Source organism: Amphibalanus amphitrite, unplaced genomic scaffold, assembly GCF_019059575.1.
Source record: "Amphibalanus amphitrite isolate SeventyFive unplaced genomic scaffold, NRLGWU_Aamphi_draft 001287F_arrow, whole genome shotgun sequence".
Taxonomy (NCBI): Eukaryota; Metazoa; Arthropoda; class Thecostraca; order Balanomorpha; family Balanidae; genus Amphibalanus; species Amphibalanus amphitrite.
In genome coordinates, this window is record NW_024882780.1 from 47,299 (window position 1) to 65,628 (window position 18,330).

General features: G+C 51.4%; 2 protein-coding genes across 5 annotated transcripts in view; one reads left to right on the forward strand and one right to left on the reverse strand.

The window, feature by feature from the left end:
* The window catches only part of LOC122371876 (raf homolog serine/threonine-protein kinase Raf-like), a 38,076-nt gene extending 35,197 nt beyond the window's left edge, over nucleotides 1-2,879 (forward strand). For all 4 annotated transcript variants that reach the window (XM_043348630.1, XM_043348628.1, XM_043348629.1 and 1 more), the window contains 3 exons: nucleotides 280-428; nucleotides 778-909; nucleotides 1,431-2,879. In XM_043348630.1, the coding sequence (XP_043204565.1) occupies nucleotides 280-428; nucleotides 778-909; nucleotides 1,431-1,625 (476 nt within the window). In that variant the 3' untranslated portion in view covers nucleotides 1,626-2,879. The remainder of the gene's footprint in view (nucleotides 1-279; nucleotides 429-777; nucleotides 910-1,430) is intronic.
* Nucleotides 2,880-6,262: 3,383 nt separating this feature from the next.
* LOC122371878 lies at nucleotides 6,263-17,459 on the reverse strand. The gene is made up of 10 exons (XM_043348632.1): nucleotides 17,348-17,459; nucleotides 15,201-15,357; nucleotides 14,514-14,755; nucleotides 13,722-13,948; nucleotides 12,353-12,523; nucleotides 11,690-11,801; nucleotides 10,802-10,973; nucleotides 9,786-10,031; nucleotides 9,203-9,471; nucleotides 6,263-7,822 (listed from the first exon to the last, which is right to left on the reverse strand). Exons 2-10 carry the CDS (start codon nucleotides 15,340-15,342, stop codon nucleotides 7,661-7,663), a joined length of 1,743 nt encoding a protein of 580 aa, XP_043204567.1. The 5' UTR covers nucleotides 15,343-15,357; nucleotides 17,348-17,459; the 3' UTR covers nucleotides 6,263-7,660.
* Between the last annotated feature and the right edge of the window lie 871 nt (nucleotides 17,460-18,330).

Consider the following 18,330-nt stretch of genomic DNA (forward strand, 5'->3'; position numbering starts at 1 on the left):
GTATGTTAGGTATTTTGCTCAGATATTACCAAACGAAAGAAAGTGATAATTGGGTAGACCAGCTAGTTCAACAGTCACGGCCTCAGCTGTTGTGTAACGTGCATGTTACACTGGTCTCATTGTCGATGTCGCCATGTTTGTAATGCATCGGACTCGCTGTAGTGGAGAGGGCCCGAAGAGTATCTGGCAGTGCCGTGTTGGACCGTGTTGACTGCCTGGCCTCCGCCCGCAGTGAGCGCCAACATCCCTTCTGACCACCCTCGCCCGTTCCGTTCACAGGGAGCATCCTCTGGATGGCGCCCGAGATAATCCGTATGAAGCAGGAGAACCCGTACTCGTTCCAGAGCGACGTCTACGCCTTCGGTATCGTGCTGTACGAGCTGTTTGCCTTCCAGCTGCCGTACACGCACATCAACAACAAGGACCAGGTGAATGGGAGCTGCCGGCCGGCGGACTGGAGTGTAGGGGACTGGGGAACGGTCTGAGAATGTGAGCTGTCTCCATATCGGATTTTGTAGTGTGTGTACTCTTAGCTTGTTGGTATTTCGGTGGGTCGTGTTCAAAATCGTATCAGCATTATAAATGGGAGCATTTTGCCTACTTCAATGTCATACACATTGATTGTTGGCTGGACTTGGTAAATGGTAAGTCCATGCGATTTTGTCAATCACAATGCTCGCTGTTTGTTATGACTGTTGAGTGCTGACTTATTCTTTGGTGTTGAGATTCAGATGTGGCTGGGTGTCCAGGCTTTCAACGCGTTCGTGTCTCCGGCAGATTCTCTTTATGGTGGGCATGGGATTCCTGAAGCCCGATCTCTCCAACCTGACCGAGTGTCCAAAGCTGATGAAGAAACTCATCACAGAGTGTATCAGCTTCAAGGCCGATCTCCGTCCGCTCTTCAGACAGGTCAGTCAGGATCGGTACAGACTGGTTGTTGGTTCACCCTTTTTGGATCGATTCAATCATTGATTCATTTGATTTTTTTCGATTCAATCATCGTTTGATTCCTTCAAAAAAAAAAATTGAATCGATTCCTTTCGATTTAGAGAATAAAAAAAGGAATGATTAACGTTTGATTCAGCCAAAAATTTATTGAACGATTCTTTTTTTATTCGATTAAAAATATCCTTGATTCAGGGAATTGCCTTTAGTATGTACATATATGTAAATGCAGCTCTCATAGTCAAATTCAGCAGGTATTTCTATTCAAGTTTAAAAACTGGGCACATGCACCGTCCGTAAAGTAACTGAACGAGCTTGGAGCTAGCAATTTTTAAATTAATGTACTGTGATTTCAAGCGAATATCGGTGCTTTGTAACCCAGTGCATCTGTCCATAATTACTAAACTCATCAGTACCATCCATCGTCTGTACTTGATGTGCGCTCTGTGCACTGTTCGCTAACCGTTCCCTCCTCCTGTCCACAGATCGAGGACCGGATCGACTCGATCCTGCAGAACATTCCCAAGATCGCGCGCTCCCAGTCGGACTCGTACCTGCCCATAATGAGCCGTCAGTACGAGACCGACGAGTACTCGCTGTACCCGCCCTACGCGTGCCCGTCGCCGCGCACGCCCGGCCACGGCGGACTGGCCGCGTTCGCCTTCCACCACGCCGGCTAGTCTCGCCCGGCCGGCCCGCCCTGGCGCCCCTCTGCCCGCCGCCCCGCCCGCTCGCCCTCTGCCCGATCCCCGCCCACCCTCCGCCCCGTCCCGTCCCGGTCCCTCTCCCCCATCCGCGAGCACCAAGATGGCAGGTGCTGCTGTTCGTTTGTACAGTGGTTCTCAAACTTGCAGTCGCTGACGGCATTCGTTTGGTCAGTGGATGGTGCTTGTGATTTAGGTACCCCTCTCCCCAAAGTGTGGGATTGGCATGTGATTTCCTAGAGGGTGGTATAGCCATGCCTTATACTTCGTGTCTGTTTCTGTTGTCACTTGCATTTTGAGTCATTAAGTCTGAGCTGAAGTTGATCATGATTTTAGCAATAAGTGATTTCGTCGTAATGGTCTGTTTTGATTGGCTTTATGATGCCCAATCTCAATCAATTTCGCAAGCCAGGAGCTGATTTACATACGATGTCTCGATTTTATTATGGAACCCTCTCTAGCCATCGTTAGGTGGTTGTCTTTTGTCCGCCAGAAAGATGCTGATGCCTAGAAGCATTTCGATTTATTGAAAAAGTCGTGCAAAGTAGAGGACCTTGCCTCCCACCCTCCCCCATTCCACCTGCTTTGTTGAGTAGGTACTAGTTTACCGCTGATATCATAAATCGATTCCAAACCACTTCGGCCTACAGGGTGCTCTGCGAATTCATCCTAGTTCCAACACCCGGCTGGGACGTGTTGTAGAAACTGTGGCTTCCCGCGGCGCGGCGCTCTACTGCCGGAGCCGTCCGCGCTCCCCAGACTCCGTCTTCCTGTCACCGCTGCTCCTGTGGGTACCGTCCATGCGCGACCTATTCCGGGCTGATCTCCCCTTCTCCCCGGCATTTCTACCCTGCTGCCGCCGACACGTCCTGCGCCCGGCGCCCCTCCTGCCCCTCCCCTCCCCCGCCCATCGGCGGCGGCGGCGGCGCGCGCGGCCCGCCGGCCCCCTGCTCCCCCGACGTACATGTGATACAGCGAGCGGGCAGGCGGGTGCCAGCCGTTCAATCTTCTCTAGTCGGCGTCACGCGGTCTCCCAACGGTTGTGTTACGAAAGCTGCACTCATACGCGATTCTGTTGCACGCATTGTCATCGTCATTATGTTCTGTTGATGGTTTGATGGCGCAGCTGCGACCTCCCGGCTTGTGCGCGTATGTCTGTATATAGTACGAGCGAGACGAGGTAAGAATATGTGACATCATGACTGAAATAAATCCGATATTTGAACGAAATGTATCTAATTATTGTGCAGGAATATGTCAGCAGAGAACAGAGGCTGGTGCGCGGTTCCGTTGTAACAATTCAATGACGTACAATCTAGCCCGAGGCGGGCTATTATGTGCTTCCATCGACCGTGCTTCCATTGGTAACTCAGTGTACGAGAGGTAGGTTATCATGGAACATCCAGGCAAATGAATTGGGAAGATATTGGATTTGAGCGGGTTCGTGCATTCCCTGACGACATCAAATGATGGTCGTGGCCCCTTTTTAACGACCCAAATCAGCTTGGTTTGAGATTCCGATCAACCTTGGTCGGTGACTGAGAGAATTTCTCCAAAATGAACGGTAATCCAATACGAGTCTCAGTCTACTTACATTGATCGTCGGGCTTTCCAACAAGCAGGTATCAGCTTATGAAAGCGATTTTGTTGAAGCATTCTCAAGTGGGTGTTACTTTGCATTGTTTTGTCAGGAGAACAAGTTGATTCCATGATGCCTCTTGTTCTCTGGTATGATGCACTGTTATTGAGGGACGTTTGTGTATCGATTATTCATTGGATTGGCGGATGCCCCGGCTCCAAACTGAGCTGTTTGCCTTCCCGAACCATGTCCGCGGGGATAGAGAGAATGCCGGCCACGCTCCGGTCGAATAACGACATTGAGCTTGGCAGCAGTAAGCCCATGTAGTAAAAACATGTGGGCCTGTCCCGCAGCCTCAGTAGGCGGTAAAGGCGCGTGGTGGCTGGTAGGGACGACATGGCTTCGGTGCTCGTGTGTATCCTGGTAGCGGCCCTGTGGGCGCTGGCAGTGGCTGAAGTGACTGACGAGTCAGCGTTGACTGATGTTTTTGGAGGTCCCGTGTTGAGCAGACATGAACGGGACGGCAGTGAGCCAACCAGGCGCAGATTCCACAATGAGACTATCTTTGGTGGTAAGCAGCCGGAGCTAACCTCAGCATTGCCGGACCGTTTTGAGAAGGTGCGGCTCAGTCATAGGGTGGCGGAGGGAGGGCGGCCGACCATCACCGACGAGAGTCTGGGCGGCTGGCCGGAGAACGGCGACAGCAGCTTCATCTCGCTGCTGCAGCACCTGACTTCCCTCCAGGACGTGCTGGTGGTCCACCACCTCACCACGGAACCGTCCTTCCTGTGGCAGCGCCTCCACCAGTTCACCCGCACTCTGGAGATCAACCAGCTGGAGCTGCCTCCCGGCGCCGTCACCACCTTCCACCAGACCTCCAGCAAGGTGTGTCTGTACCTGCTGCACGGGTACGGGTGGCGCGGCGCCGACACCCGGCGCTCCGTGCGGCTCCTGGATGCCTGGAGCGACCTGTGCACGCGGCTGCTGGTCGTGGAGCCCCTGCAGCCGGTGGAGCGGTCGCTGGCGGCACGTCTGGTCAGACATGAGCACACCCTGATGACGCTGTCCATAATGATGGAGGAATACTACGGCTACAACGCTACCGAGAGTGGCAATGACGCCGTCGGTCAGAGTGGCTCCATTCAGCGAGTGTACGGCTTCGAGCTGGAGTGTTTCCAGCGCCGGGTGCGGCCAGAGCTGCTGTGGGACGCCGCGTGGAGCAGACACCGCGTGCGGCGCTCGCAGCGGGACGGCCAGGGGAACGCCACCTTCTTCCAGACGAACGTGCCGCATTTGGGCGGAGAACATCTGCGCATTAGTTCCACGGCCGCCGGGGACACCTACTACGCTTACTACCCCGACCCGAGCGACCGCTCCTTCTTCGCCGGTGTCGAGAAGAACATGATAGACGCGGCGGCCCGTCACCTGGGCTTCACCTACACGCACACACCGCCGCTTAGTGACGAGGGAGTGTACGGTTCTCGGCTGGAGAACGGCTCGTGGACGGGCGTGGTGGGCATGGTGGCCCGTGGCGAGGCCGACATCGCCATCGGCGACATATCGGTGACGCTGGAGCGGCTGGCGGCCGTCGACTTCACGTACCCGCACCAGGTGGAGCCCAACTCGTTCATGATGCTGCGGCCGGCACCGGTGCCGCGCTGGCTGGCCGTGGCGGCTCCGTTCGACCCTCCCACTTGGCTGCTGCTGGCACTGGCGCTGGGCTGCGCGCTGCTGGCCGTCCAGCTGCCCGGCGTGCTGGTCGACACGGGCGCCGGCGGCTCGCGCGGCCACGCGCTGGTGCTGTTTGGTGCGCTGCTGCACCAGGCCGGCCAGCTGCCGGTGCGCGGCGCCGCCGGCCGCCTGCTGGCCGTGGCCTGGTGGCTGTTCGGGCTCACCATCGCCATCAGTTACCGCAGCCGGCTGATTTCACTGCTCTCTGTGTCCCGCTACCCGCCGGCCATCGACAGCCTGGACCAGCTGGCGCGCTCGCAGCTGGCAATCAAGGCGTACCCTCAGGTGGCCGTCACCGAGTACCTGGAGAGTTTCAGCGGCACGGACTCGGCGCTGGCCGACCTGGTGCAGCGGCTCTCTTTCCTTCCGGCCACTCAGTCGCTGAATGACGTCGAGCTGCACCCGGACACGGCCTATGTGGAGGAACTGGCCCTGGTGCGGCGCGCCGCCAGCCACCGGCCCGACAGACACCTGCTCTACGTGTCGCGCGCGCGCTTCTACGCCACCGGCCTGGCGTGGCCGGTGCCGCACGGCGCCTGCTACAAGGGTCCGCTGAACACCATCGTCAAGCGCCTGCTGCAGTCGGGCCTGGTCGAGTTCTGGCTGCACAACGAGGGCGGCCAGCCGCCGCCGCCGCGTCCGCCGCCCCCGCAGCGGGCGCTGCGACTGGCCGACCTGGCCGCCGCCTTCCTGGTCCTGGTGGCCGGATCGCTCGCCTCGGCCGTCTGTTTTCTGGCCGAGACGGTGGTGGCCGGCAGGCAGCTCCGTCTGCCCGGCGCGGCGCACGCGTACCGAGCTCACGTGTGGTGTATGAGGTTTGTGGGTGGTATGGAGGAGTGACAGCTCTGGTCTTGGAAAGGTCTGGAAGTGTGACGGTGGTCGATGTGCCGGTTACCAAGGCGCATCCGCCACCGTCGGCTATTGCAAACAAGCACGCCATGCTGCGTCACCTTGCACTTAAGACGTCACTGCCTCTATGGAACCCACTTTAAAGTTATTTACGACACTGATCCTGTCAGTGATCATCGTCCTTCCCCTGACTATGAAGTGCCGTGAAAGTCACTAAAGACGCTTGATGTGACGTAGTACAATTCACTGAATGTACATTTATCACTAGTTTTAGGACGCATCCTCGCCCAACCACGGGCAGCCCTCGAGGATCCTGGTTGGCAATGGACGCTGATAACTACCCAGCAGTTTAGGCCGATACATTTTTTTTTTTTAATGACATCCGGCACTTCGTACAAAATCGCTAGTCTCCTAAACATCGCTCATATTGAATATGTTTTTCTAGTAAACCCGCTTTAAAACAATATGCGTGTATTATGTCCAAGTCATTCAATTTCATGACAGAGTTGGCAGTTCATATTATGCCTGGCTTAGTCGTTCCAGCCTATTAATGCAACAGCATCGAGATGCTAATTAGCGACTGGTCACTGGATACATTAAGGTAGGAAGCTTCATATCACACAAGCTGTTAACATTAATGGCAAAACAGCTCATGGTCAAAATGCCCGTCAAAGTACAATTATTATCAAGACACATGGACAAACATTATCAAGCATTATTGTGGATCGTACGCTTGTAAGCGGTTGAAACAATCATGTAAATAAATATATAAAAAGAGGACGTTGCATGCTGTGCACTGTATGGTAAATACAATCGACACGTCAATGTAATGTTTGTTCACGTGTTTGCTGGAACTACGATAAGAATACACAAAGCACACCTCGGCAACGCACTGAATGGTCCCGTATCAAAACATCTGCCTTCACTGACGTGCGTATATCATATAATAACCCTGAGATCGCATACATTGGAAGACTGGTTGATCGCGCCATAGCACAAAACGGCCTTTCCAAAAGGCAACTTGTCTAAGACAACGAAATCACTTTAGACTTGTCATTCCACAAACATACAAGCGGAAGAGATCGTTGTCCATTATGCACACATCTACTATGGACCCCTTGAGACCCCACTTTTTTGCGATAATTTTTAAATGCGTCAACTCTCGTTGACAATATTTTGGCAATGTGTGTTTCAGAATCTGCCGAAACTTTTATTACTAAGGTATTTTGACGTCAAACGATTATGAAAGGTACTTCTCATTCACTCGTAATGTTAAATTTCACGGAATGAATCTGCTGTTTGGGTAGAGGCTACGCGCTTATGGGGCGGAGCCACGTAATGACGTCAGCGCTAAGCTCCGCCCTACCCCTCCGGCGCTCCTTGCCTGGCGACCGGTCACTCGCGTCTCGCGCTCCATTCAGGCTTGATGGTGGGCGGTAGCTGGTAGCGGTAGCGGGCGCTGGTAAATGACATTAAGAGCAGATGGCGCTGGTGGCGGGGCTCGAGTGTGGCCGAGCGCAAGCCTCTGCCTGGGCCTGAATTGACCTTAGCATTACGAGTGAATGAGAAGTACCTTTCATAATCGTTTGGCGTCAAAATACCTTAGTAATAAAAGTTTCGGCAGGTTCTGAAACACACATTGCCAGAATGTTGTCAACGAGAGTTGACGCATTTAAAAATTATCGCAAAAAAGTGGGGTCTCAAGGGGTTTGACATCCATAGTAACCTCCACTCACCAGACTGTACACAGTCCAACTAACCGCATCACGCACCTCTCACTTCAGACACTCTCCCTCCCATCAGACTCTAGTCTCCCTCCCCTCCGCTCTTTCCACCTCTGTCGGAGCAGCCCTCACCGTCTCAGCGCCCGGCGGACCAGCACCTCCTGCTGTTCTGTCAGCGTGCTCAGGCGGTGGGCTGCTCGAGATAGGCTGGCAGGGGACCGCAGAGGCGCCGGCGACCCGCCGCTTACCGGGCTCGGCCGCGTGCGGAGGTTGTACCGGCCCGGAGACGGCTGTGGACGGGAAGGGGTCAGCGACAGGGCTGTAGGCGGGGGGGGGACGAGAGGGGGGATACAACGACAGGGCAGACGGCTGTGGACGAAGGGACCTCAGCGACAGTGCTGTGGGTAGTGCTGCGGATTTGAGGACACTGATCCTGCAACCGATATAGTTATTTGAAGTTTGAACATGTAGTTCAGCAGAATATTGGCGGTGGTGACCGAGCTTTGAACGCTTGCGTTTTTCTGGGCTTGTAACTGATGTGTACACTGTACAGTGAAACTTAACCCTCGCCCATGTAGGGGGGGGGGGTTGGTGCAACCCCCCCCCCCCCTGAGGTTTTTCGGAGATAGTGCAAAAACGGCGGCGCGCAGCGCCGCCAAATTTTGGGTACCTTATGGGGCAAACCTTGCGCATCTTTTGATAAAAAAAATTTGACCGGGTCATGTCAGGTCACGGAGTTATGACGTCACAAAGGGAACAGCCTCCGGCCGGATTTTCACAAACTGAGTGCCAACGCCCGAGGTTTCCTGCCGGTGGTACGGACATCGGTTGATGGATCGTGATGAAACTTCCCATGCATGTTGGGGCAAGTATTGGCTATCATATGGTATAAGAAACTTGACCGGGTCAGGTGAGGTCACGGAGCTATGACGTCACAAGAGGAACAGCGTCCGGTACTATTTTTGAAAAGCGCCCGAACCACTATTTTGCTAATTCTTGTCACCTCAATGGGAATATGCAGCAATATTAGCTTCTATAGGGAGCAAATGGACCTCCCAAATCCAAAAATACAATCAGATTTCAAAAATTTTAATTTTGATTTTTCGAATTTCTGCCGCCGACTGTGACCTTGCCGACTTCCGGCGCTCCCAACGAGCCATTTTTAGAGCTAGGGAAACGAAATACATACCAAACGATAGAGAATTGATCAAGGAACACGATAGTGAAAGTTTCAAGTCGATACCTCCCACCGTTTTGCCGCAATCGCCGCGGAAAGTTGAAAAAAGTCTATTTTTCCGAAAATTTGACCTTTGACCGGTCAAAAGTAGGTCAAATGTTGACCTAGGACCAAAAAATATACCACCAATCGCGAGATCTCGGCGAGAGCAATCCGTTGGTCTTTTCCGCTAAGCTCTACGACGCTCCGTTTTCAAACGCCAAGGGGGGGGGGGGTCGCACCAACCCCCCCCCTGCATGGGCGAAGGTGGCAGATCGCCGTTTACGGGCGAGGGTTAAAGTTCTATACAAAGCTATAGGCAGTGGCTGGAGAAAAATACAAGCAGAATATTACTTGATATAATCCTAAAATTAAGTTCTAAAGGACAACAAAGAAAAAGCTTTGTACAAACTCCCCGTCTCCCATCCGTATCGTCCCGTTAACGGTGGCCCACCTGAGGTGTCTCTGACGGTGAGCTGCTCCCCCGTGAGGAGGAGGCGGCCGACCTCAGGGCCGCTCCCAACTCCAGCGAACTATCACCCCGCGAGGCCGACCTCAGGGCCGCGCCCAGCTCCAGAGACCCGCTCAGTACGTCCACCAGACTGGGCCGCCGCCTGCGGGGCGGGTCCCCGGCGGCCGGCACCGACACGGCCCGGCAGAGGGACGCGTCGCTGGACAGAGAGACGGAGTCGGAGCCGCCCTCCTCGGCAGGCGGAGAGAGCTCTGCGGGAGCGACACAGAGACGGTCACTGACACGGAGTGGTAGAGGTGCCACAGACAGATACAGTCAGCGTGGTAAGGGGGTGATTCTTTGCCAGTATCGCAAGAGAGCATGGCATGGCAGAGCTGCAAGCCATGCGCAATGGCGTTCAGCGATTGCGAAGCCACTTCCACTGAACAGTAATAGACCCAGAGGCACGCATAAGCTAAGCACCAAGTGATAATTACCAATAACCCATAGCTCCCAGCGGCAGCACACAGGACAAGGAGCACCCCCTCCCTCTCCCTCACCCGTCCACCAGCGGGCCGATCCTTACCGCGTAACACCGGCCCCGCCGAACCTCCTCCATCCGTGACATCTCCGGCGGCCGACACCGCGTGCCGCGACCCCGACCTCTTCAGGTCAGCGGTCCTCTCCGAGCCTGACCCAGCCAGTCTCGGAGTCAGGTCAGGGAGGCCCGTTAGTGACCGCCTCGGCCACGGGGTGGCGCCACTCCGCAGGCCGGTGAAGACGCCCGGGGAGGTGGTGGTGGCGCCATCTGTAACGTCGCTGACCGGCATCCCTGATGGAGGGCGGCGGACAGACGGGGGGACAGACGGACAGGCGTCATTTTAGCTGGCGTTAGCAGCGTTATCGCAGGCCAGCCATGGGATGAAGCGATTTAGCACGCACTCGGAAAAAGCGGGCTGGTATTGAATGCATCCCTCCAAGCTGTGAGCTGTTGGGCTAGCTGGTGCCATTGCATCATATTCCAAGCACGTCATATGACATCATGCAAAAGTGACATGAACATTGAACAGTGAACATACAGTGACCATGGTAGTAATGACCGGTTCATGTTATAGGCTCGCACCCGCACGTTACTAAGCGAATCAGCGGTTCATCACTTGAAACCAGAGAAAAGCTGCACAAACAAATCATAATTAAGCTTGATGAAACGGCCATGGTAAGAACAACAGCAACGGTTCTCACAGAAACAGCAACGGTCTGCCAGAGGGCAGTCCTTGTTCTCAAGGGGACAGCCCGGACAGCTAATAAAATTATATATGAAAGCTCTGATTCTGGCATGAACTTACACGACAGCCATTACGCTCATAAGAAGTTATAACAAGGTTATCACAAGGCCACTGCCAGCTATGGGTCCCAAATCCAATAATCACATATGGACAGCTGAGGTGACCATCGCGAAGATATCCATAATTTCGAATGGACTGGCATGGCTCTCACATGGACAACCATTATTGTTTTCGACACATGAACAGCCAGGGCCCTCACAGCTCACACTGCCAGCCAAGGTTCTGGCCGGTAAGGTCGCGGCGTCTCTTAGCTCACCCTTGGCGGCGAGGTAGGCGCGCAGCTCGCGGTGCTGCCGGTGTAGCTCCAGCAGCAGCTGGTTGTTGGCCACGTTGAGGTCGCGGTAGCGGTACACGGTGACGGCCAGGATGAGCAGACAGACGGAGACTGCCGCCCGGCGCAGCAGCCACACGGAGCTGTCCAGCAGCGCCTGAAAACAACGACGACCGTGGGCATGTCAGGGCGAAGGGCGCGGCATGTAGGTACACTCGGGGGCAGATTGATGTTCCACCACTCCCCACCCATCAGGCTCCCATGGCTCAGCACTGGCTGCTGCCAGTGTTGCCTGCCCTCAGCACTGCTCAGCACTGCCTGCCAGTGCCAGTGCTGCCAGTGCTGCCACTGGCAGCAGCCAGTGCTGAGTCATGGGAGCCCGATGGGTAGGGAGTGGTGGAACATCAATCTGCCCCCGAGTGTACCACCGGACCGGGGTATCAGGTTAGGCTAAACTAAGCTTATAATGAAGCAAATGAGGGTGGATACTTCGCAGTTTCAAGTTATCTGCAATATACCTACTTCATAATCAAAGCAGCTGTCATAATTCGCAAACGACCGTAGAAAACAGAAGCAACCCCCAGCCTCACACATATGTAGAAACCTGAGCAGACAGCCCTGCCTGCCACGGTCGCTGGTGTCCAGAGCGCCACCTACCAACTACCCCGGGCCCGGTCACCGAGACGCACCTTAGTCAGTAAAGAGGCACCGAGCCTGTCCCTGCAGCCCAGACCGAGTCTCATCGCCTATATGCTAGGTCAGTGGGACAAGCTATCCCACATCCTATCCTACCAGTCTCATCCACAGTATACAGAGGGACAATGGGACAACCTGTCCCACCAGAGCCATTGCTCTTATCCCACCAAATCTCACCCCGGTCTGCTGAGCCGTGCGGGCCTCCAGGGGCGACTCGGCCGATATGAAGTAAGCCGCCAGTAGCCGCTCCAAAGCCAGGTTGGTTGTCAGCACCAGAAACAGCCACAGTCTGGGAATGGTGCAGGCATGAGAAGCAACCAGTCTGGGAAGTGCATGTCAGCAGTCGTGAAAAGAAACAAACACAGCGCCTAGGGAAGTGCGCAAGACGTACCGCCCTCCAGGTATTTAGTGGTTGGTTGCCAACATCACAATAAGCGATCTGCATTGATGAATACGCCTAATGGCTGTTGAAAACCATTGCCGAAGTGTGTGCACGAACCCTCTTCTCATTTCTATTGAGTCATTTTACAGGAGTGTCTCTGTCATTCAAAAAGCACATAGGCTAACCAAACACTCTTTTGCTGGAGGGCCGTACTTTTGGTTTCCAGAGGTGCAAGACTCGGTACCTTTCTCATTTGTGTAATGGGCCAACAGCTGCTACAACAGCATACAGTTAGCATAGTGAAAATAAAATAATTACCTATACAACTCTCTTTTGACCTGGCGCCAGCGGTTCCCGTTGCCAATGTCGACAAGCCTTGTCCGTTTCTGGCTCATCTGGCAACAGCGATTCACGCTGTTGATACCAGGCCAGCAGGCTCTACCTCTTTCTCAGCTCACCTGGCGCCAGCAGTTCTCGCGGTGGACGTCAGCAGGTAGACGAGCAGCACGCCGGCCACATAGTGCGCCAGCGAGTTGAACCAGCTGAAGCGGTCCAGCACCAGCTGCTGTAGTGACGTCAGACGGTCAAACACCGTCAGGATCAGGTCGCGGTGCTCGGCCGTCTGCTCCCTGGGGGCGTGAGAGGGGTAGGTGTGAGTCAGCGCAAAGCAGAGCTTCCTTCACTTTTGTCACGAGGAGCTCATAGATGCATGACAATCCAATGGCTAATTGCCAAGTGGAACCGGTAACACGCCGAAAACTTCATGCACGCATCTCGGTTTTGGTAAATAAAAATCTGAGCATCTTAGGTTCTTGGACATATTCTGGCCTTAAAGGCAATTTTTATCAACAATCAACTGCTGAATAATTTAGCCGCTGTCAAAGAAGCTTTGCCTACCAATGGGTTTTACGTTGCTATGAAAGGTATTGGTGAGCAGTTTCCAGATATTTCCACTGGGACTTGCTTCAGCGGAACATTCCGTTCCACTGTGCTTGACCCGTCGCTCTGATGACGTCATGCAGACCACACACTTGATCATTGGAAACCGTTCAACACACCTATCCATCACCACTGTGGGAGCGTTGAAATGTAGCGAAACAATTCACATAAATCTGCTCGCCACTGAATATGATCGGTTGACCTGCATTACGTGACGTCACCGGTAATGACGTCACTGACCGCTGGGTATCGAATGTCGTGAGCAACACTGAGCAATGAGCTTCACTGCGCACCGATCAATGCGTCCTTAGATACAGCAAACTGGAGCGAGATGACACGTGACCGGGGCGCTATCCGTAGTTTCCAGGAAAGGACACCGTAAAAAGTCGCAGCTGGGGCAAATGGACCAAAGAGCGGCTAGGTCAACGGCGGACGCCGCAAAATAATGGTCAGCAGTGAGCGGGTAGTAGGGCAATTGAATCGATACCTGAGCTTAGTTTATGAAATAAACGAAAGGGTGAGTTCACCACGCTGCTGCAGATTAACAGAAATTTCCCGCAGCGACACAAAGATAATTGCAGTGCAGAGGTCACAAGAAACTGCTAACATTAATGAATGGCGACAACTGATCGGCATTAGGCTGCTACCTCGCGGTAACTTTGCGATAGGTGAGGAGAGTGGGCGGCCGAGGTTGGGGAATATCACGCACTGTGGTACATTGACCTCATTACCGACAGATACAGTATCACTGCAGAAAGGCGGACCACGGCAGGCGCTGTCGCAACAACTGAAGATCACATGGCTATAAGTGAGAATGCCACATCCACATCAGTAAAGAACAGAGACTAGCTCAGCGAGTCTGATGTCCTTCCATCAAACCGTTCTCACCTGAAGTCCTGCACCATGAGTTGCATGTTCTCCCTCCACGTGTCCACGTCCCTGGACATCCTGTGGCCCTGGTCCATCAGCTGCTGCTGGTTGCCCAGCGCGCGCTCCTGAGCCCGAAGGATGTCCTCCTGAACGGTACCGGAGCGCTCCAGGCGCTCGGCCACGGCGGCCGCCTCCGAGCCCAGCCGGGAGATGAGCCGACCCGTCTGACGGTTCCACACCTGGACCTGCGCCGAAGGGAGAGGCAGAGGGTCAGAAAACAGGCCTGGCCAGGAGAGGAGGATCAGAAAACAGACGTGAGAAGAGGGTCAGAGATCGGACCTTTGCAGAGAGGAACAGGGAATAGGTATCAGACATTTACAAAAAGGAAATGGTAGTTCCGATAGGTTACGTAGTTACGTATTGCGATAGCTTACCTATATGCGCACCTCCGGATCGGCACATAAACGCATTTTCATCGTCTGTTGGTGCCATACTTAGACCTGGAGTTGGGATGGATGGACAAGGTTTGCTGGTGTCACATCTGCGCCTGTGGAGGGATGAGTGGGCGAGGTTCATTGGTGATACACCCCCAGTTAAATATACCTAGGGCAGAAAGATGACATAAGTTACACCGGAGGTTACATTGAACCATTGTCCCATGCATTACTAAGAGACAAAATGTGAGATGCTGGGCTTGATTCGTTGACAAACGACACACCGTGAGGCGTGAATAATCAAATAGACATAAAAGCTCATTTCGTAGCACACCTAGAAACACACCTCTACATTTCAGAAGTGAAAGTCTCGTACCTGCAGAAACGAGCACATGTTCTGTGTGTGGGTGAAGAACTCGCGGTAGCTGTCAAACTGTCGGTCTGTCAGCCGACGCAGGCACGGTCTGACGTCATCCATCTCCTGGCAGCTGATTGGCTGCAGGCCCGAGGTCTGTAGGAAGCAGGAGGCGAACCGCAGCGCCAGCCGCGCCTGGGTGACGTCATCCAGGTGTCGACAGTCGCGGTGCAGCTCCTCCAGCGCCGCCGTCCAGCACTCGCCTGAGCGGGCACAGCCGCTGATCAGTTACAGTTACAGATCAGTAAATTTTAACAAAGCAAGAAAATTGAGGTCCAAATGCCATAGCATACATGGCATAAATGAGGACTAACAAAACAGAAATGCACAGGACAACTGGAAAACATAAAAGTACAGTGTCAGAAATTCTCTCAGAACAGTGGTCTTAAAATGTTGGAATGTGTACGTTGAATAGGTAAGTTATTTCAGTGTAAGTAAATAATGGCATATATGATATAACCTATCACCAGAACTAAGAAATAAGAGAGTTAAGTGGGGATATAAATATAACAAACAACTATGTACTGAAATTACTGAAAATGATCAAGCAGCTTCAGATAATAAAGGAGCTGCTTTTGATGCTTTCTGTCTAAGAATGATACTAACGATGCATTTCAACATTTATGCAGCAGTAAAAAGGAACCTTACCAAAATTAGGTATCTGAGCTTTGTGTGTTAGCATTTCATACTGTTGTTTTCCTTCTTCAATGCTCTGTTGGCTGGGTTCCATCTCAAGAGCAGCAAAAGTCACTGTGATTAGCCACAGCAAATTAGAAAGCAGCAGCTGCATGTTTTATATACTACTCTGAAACAGGTAGGTACACAACATGATGAATTGCACTTAACTGGTACATAACTAGTTAAATTGACACATTTTAAAAGGTAGGTAGCTAAACAGCTTAACAAAGGGCAAAATGCAAACAAGGTACCCACATAACATGCTACTCGTCTCAAAGCACAATTAATGAGTTAAGTACTGTTCTCTCCACAGACCAATGGCCACTGGGTGCTTGCCACAGCCGTGGGGCAAGTCAGATGCTCAAAGAGTATTAAGAATTATGCACAGATTTTAAGCCAAATCTTCATATAGGATTTCCGGTATTTGTTCAGAAAAGGTTCGATCTACAACTGTGACACCCTTGATAAAAAAGTGCAACAAAAGAAATGTAAGGTTAGGTCAGGTTTGATTATGTTTTTTCCTTGTATTTGGGCCACATGTTAATGTACCATGGATTACCTACTACCTATATTACCTACTACCATGGAGTATCTACTTCATCCATGAATGTACCTAAGTATCATATTTGGATTCAAGATGTCAAATAATGTAAAAATATGCAAAATTCACGCTTTGAAAATGAATTGGGCTTTTTAACATTTACCTGATTTCCTTGTATGGCTATTATCAACCAGAATAACTGGAATGAATATACTAATCTAATATGACATAGCCTTTCCTGGCCTGACCTAGTTTACTCTAACCTTACCTATCATACCACATCATAGCCTAAGTTTGACCCAACATGATAATTTTAAAAATAAGTACCTTGGGATAACAGGTCAAGAGTTGTGCTCAAGATACCTATAAGAAACGTTGTGCTGGTTAATTTTTGTCTAGTTATGTTGAGAAGGTAGGTACTCAAACTGGTGGCAGGTGGCGTGAGCAGTGCTTGTTAAATATCATTGCTAGATTTTCATTTGAACGAATAAAAATCCATCTATCAATTTTCTATGAGTGCCATTTTACGTGTTCATGTCCATCTAATTCTACTACCCTGTTATATCAATAAAGGCCATAGCTATCACGTATGTCACCAGCTGGCCAGCGAGCTGATTTTATCCACTTGTTAGTCAGGACCCAGGGTTTGGTAGGGCCCAAACAGGACAAGCTCAGCAAAAAATGATATTGAAAAAGTTCATACCATGACACATTTTATTTAAGGAAGCAATTTGTGGTTACGACTCACATGTTCTTTTTGAGTTTTGTGTCTAAATTTGAGTAGGCAGTAGCAAACCTGAAAATTCTTTCAGTGAAGGTATTAACTGAATTTTTTATCTAAAAAACATCATTTATCACACACGGACCAACAAAACTTTATTTGCAACCACAATATTAATATGAACAGCCATTATCAAGGCCATCTATAGAAGGTACAGTCACTCCCCCGCCGACCAATCAGAGACAGATCCTGAGTGACGTCACCCCTGATGCTCGCAAGGGGTACTCCATTCCTTTACAACGTAAAAATGACTAACTTCATTTCAAGATTATTGATGGCACTCTACACATACCGCTCAACCGTTGATGGCAATCGAAAGCTCAGCCAATTTTCCAGCGACAAAAAAGAGTAGCAATATGCTAAGAAATGGCCGGTTTTTAAGATATAGACGATTTAAAAACCCTCTGCAGCAGCAGGAAAGCAACGTAAAAACGCATCGAGCTTATATTTTTACTATGAATAAATCATTTTTTCAGTTAGTTTTTAGATATGGTATAGATTTAAGCTACAACTTTATTAGAATATTTTCATTACTTGAAACTTTATTTCAAAAAAGTATTTTCAAAAATGGCAGCTGTTGGTAAGTAGCTTGGGAGCGATTGTGGCGCACCGCGCCATTAATTGTCCTGAGGCCCCCTTATGATGTCATCAAAAGTGGAGTGACATGGGCCTGGCCATTATGGCAAGACGTGCAGGAAACGCGAAACTCCAGCTCCAGTCTAACAGTAAAAATAATGTACCAAAAGGAAAGATGTACTAGCATTGGCAACCTCCACAAACACACGAAGTACCTACCTTTTAGTTGTGTTTTGATATAAAAGCAAAAGAATGCCCCAGATGAAACAAACAAAAGAAGGACACAGACAAAAAAAAATTCACAAGTGGGTGCGCCAGAATTGAAACGAAATTTCAAAAGCGCGCCATAAATTGCGCTGCTTTGAGACAAAACAGCTGCAACAAACGGACAACACCACTCGACCGCACTCTTGCAGCCACGTAGCGCAAATCAAAGACCACCATTAGACTCCCAGTGACCAGCTGCATCGAATCAATACCCATTTTACGCAAAAATTTTAACTTTGAAATTTGACCTTATTTTACCTGACCTTGACTCTGACCTGACTTGACCTGACCTTCCTGAGTAATGTAACCTAAACAGTGGCCCTAAAGGTCGCCTAGCTCACACATTTGCATTTGTCATGTATAAACACTAATGTAAAATGGACCATAAAACTTGTAACACACGACACTTTCATATCATATTGTGACCCTCGATGACCTGACCTCTCTGACCTGACCTCTGTGAACTAACCTGGTACCGGGGTACTGGTGACCTAAAATAGCAAAATATGTGTTAGACTATCCATGCTCCATCGATGATTTTCAATAACATGCATTAGCATTTTACTCGATTTTACAACGCATTTCTTGGAATCCATTGGGTGAAAATGCGACCTTTGACCTGACCCGTGACGTTATCGGTTGGGCCGAGAGCAATGCAATTGGGTCACAAGGTTCCAGCGGCGTATTTAGAAAATCGCGAAGGGGGGGGGGCAAGGGTTTGGAGGGCGCCACCTCACCCAAGGAGGGCGCCATACGGTCGCGAGATAAAAAATCGCTCAGTGGGGGTTGGGAGGCGTTTTTTTACCATGCCACCAGTTTTTTTTTTTTTGCGTAACCTCGTATAGGTCGTGCTGCATTGATTTTGCATCGTGTGTATTCTTTATACTCCAGGTCACAAAAGGTCAAGTGTTCTTGAAATGCTGCGCCGAAGGCGC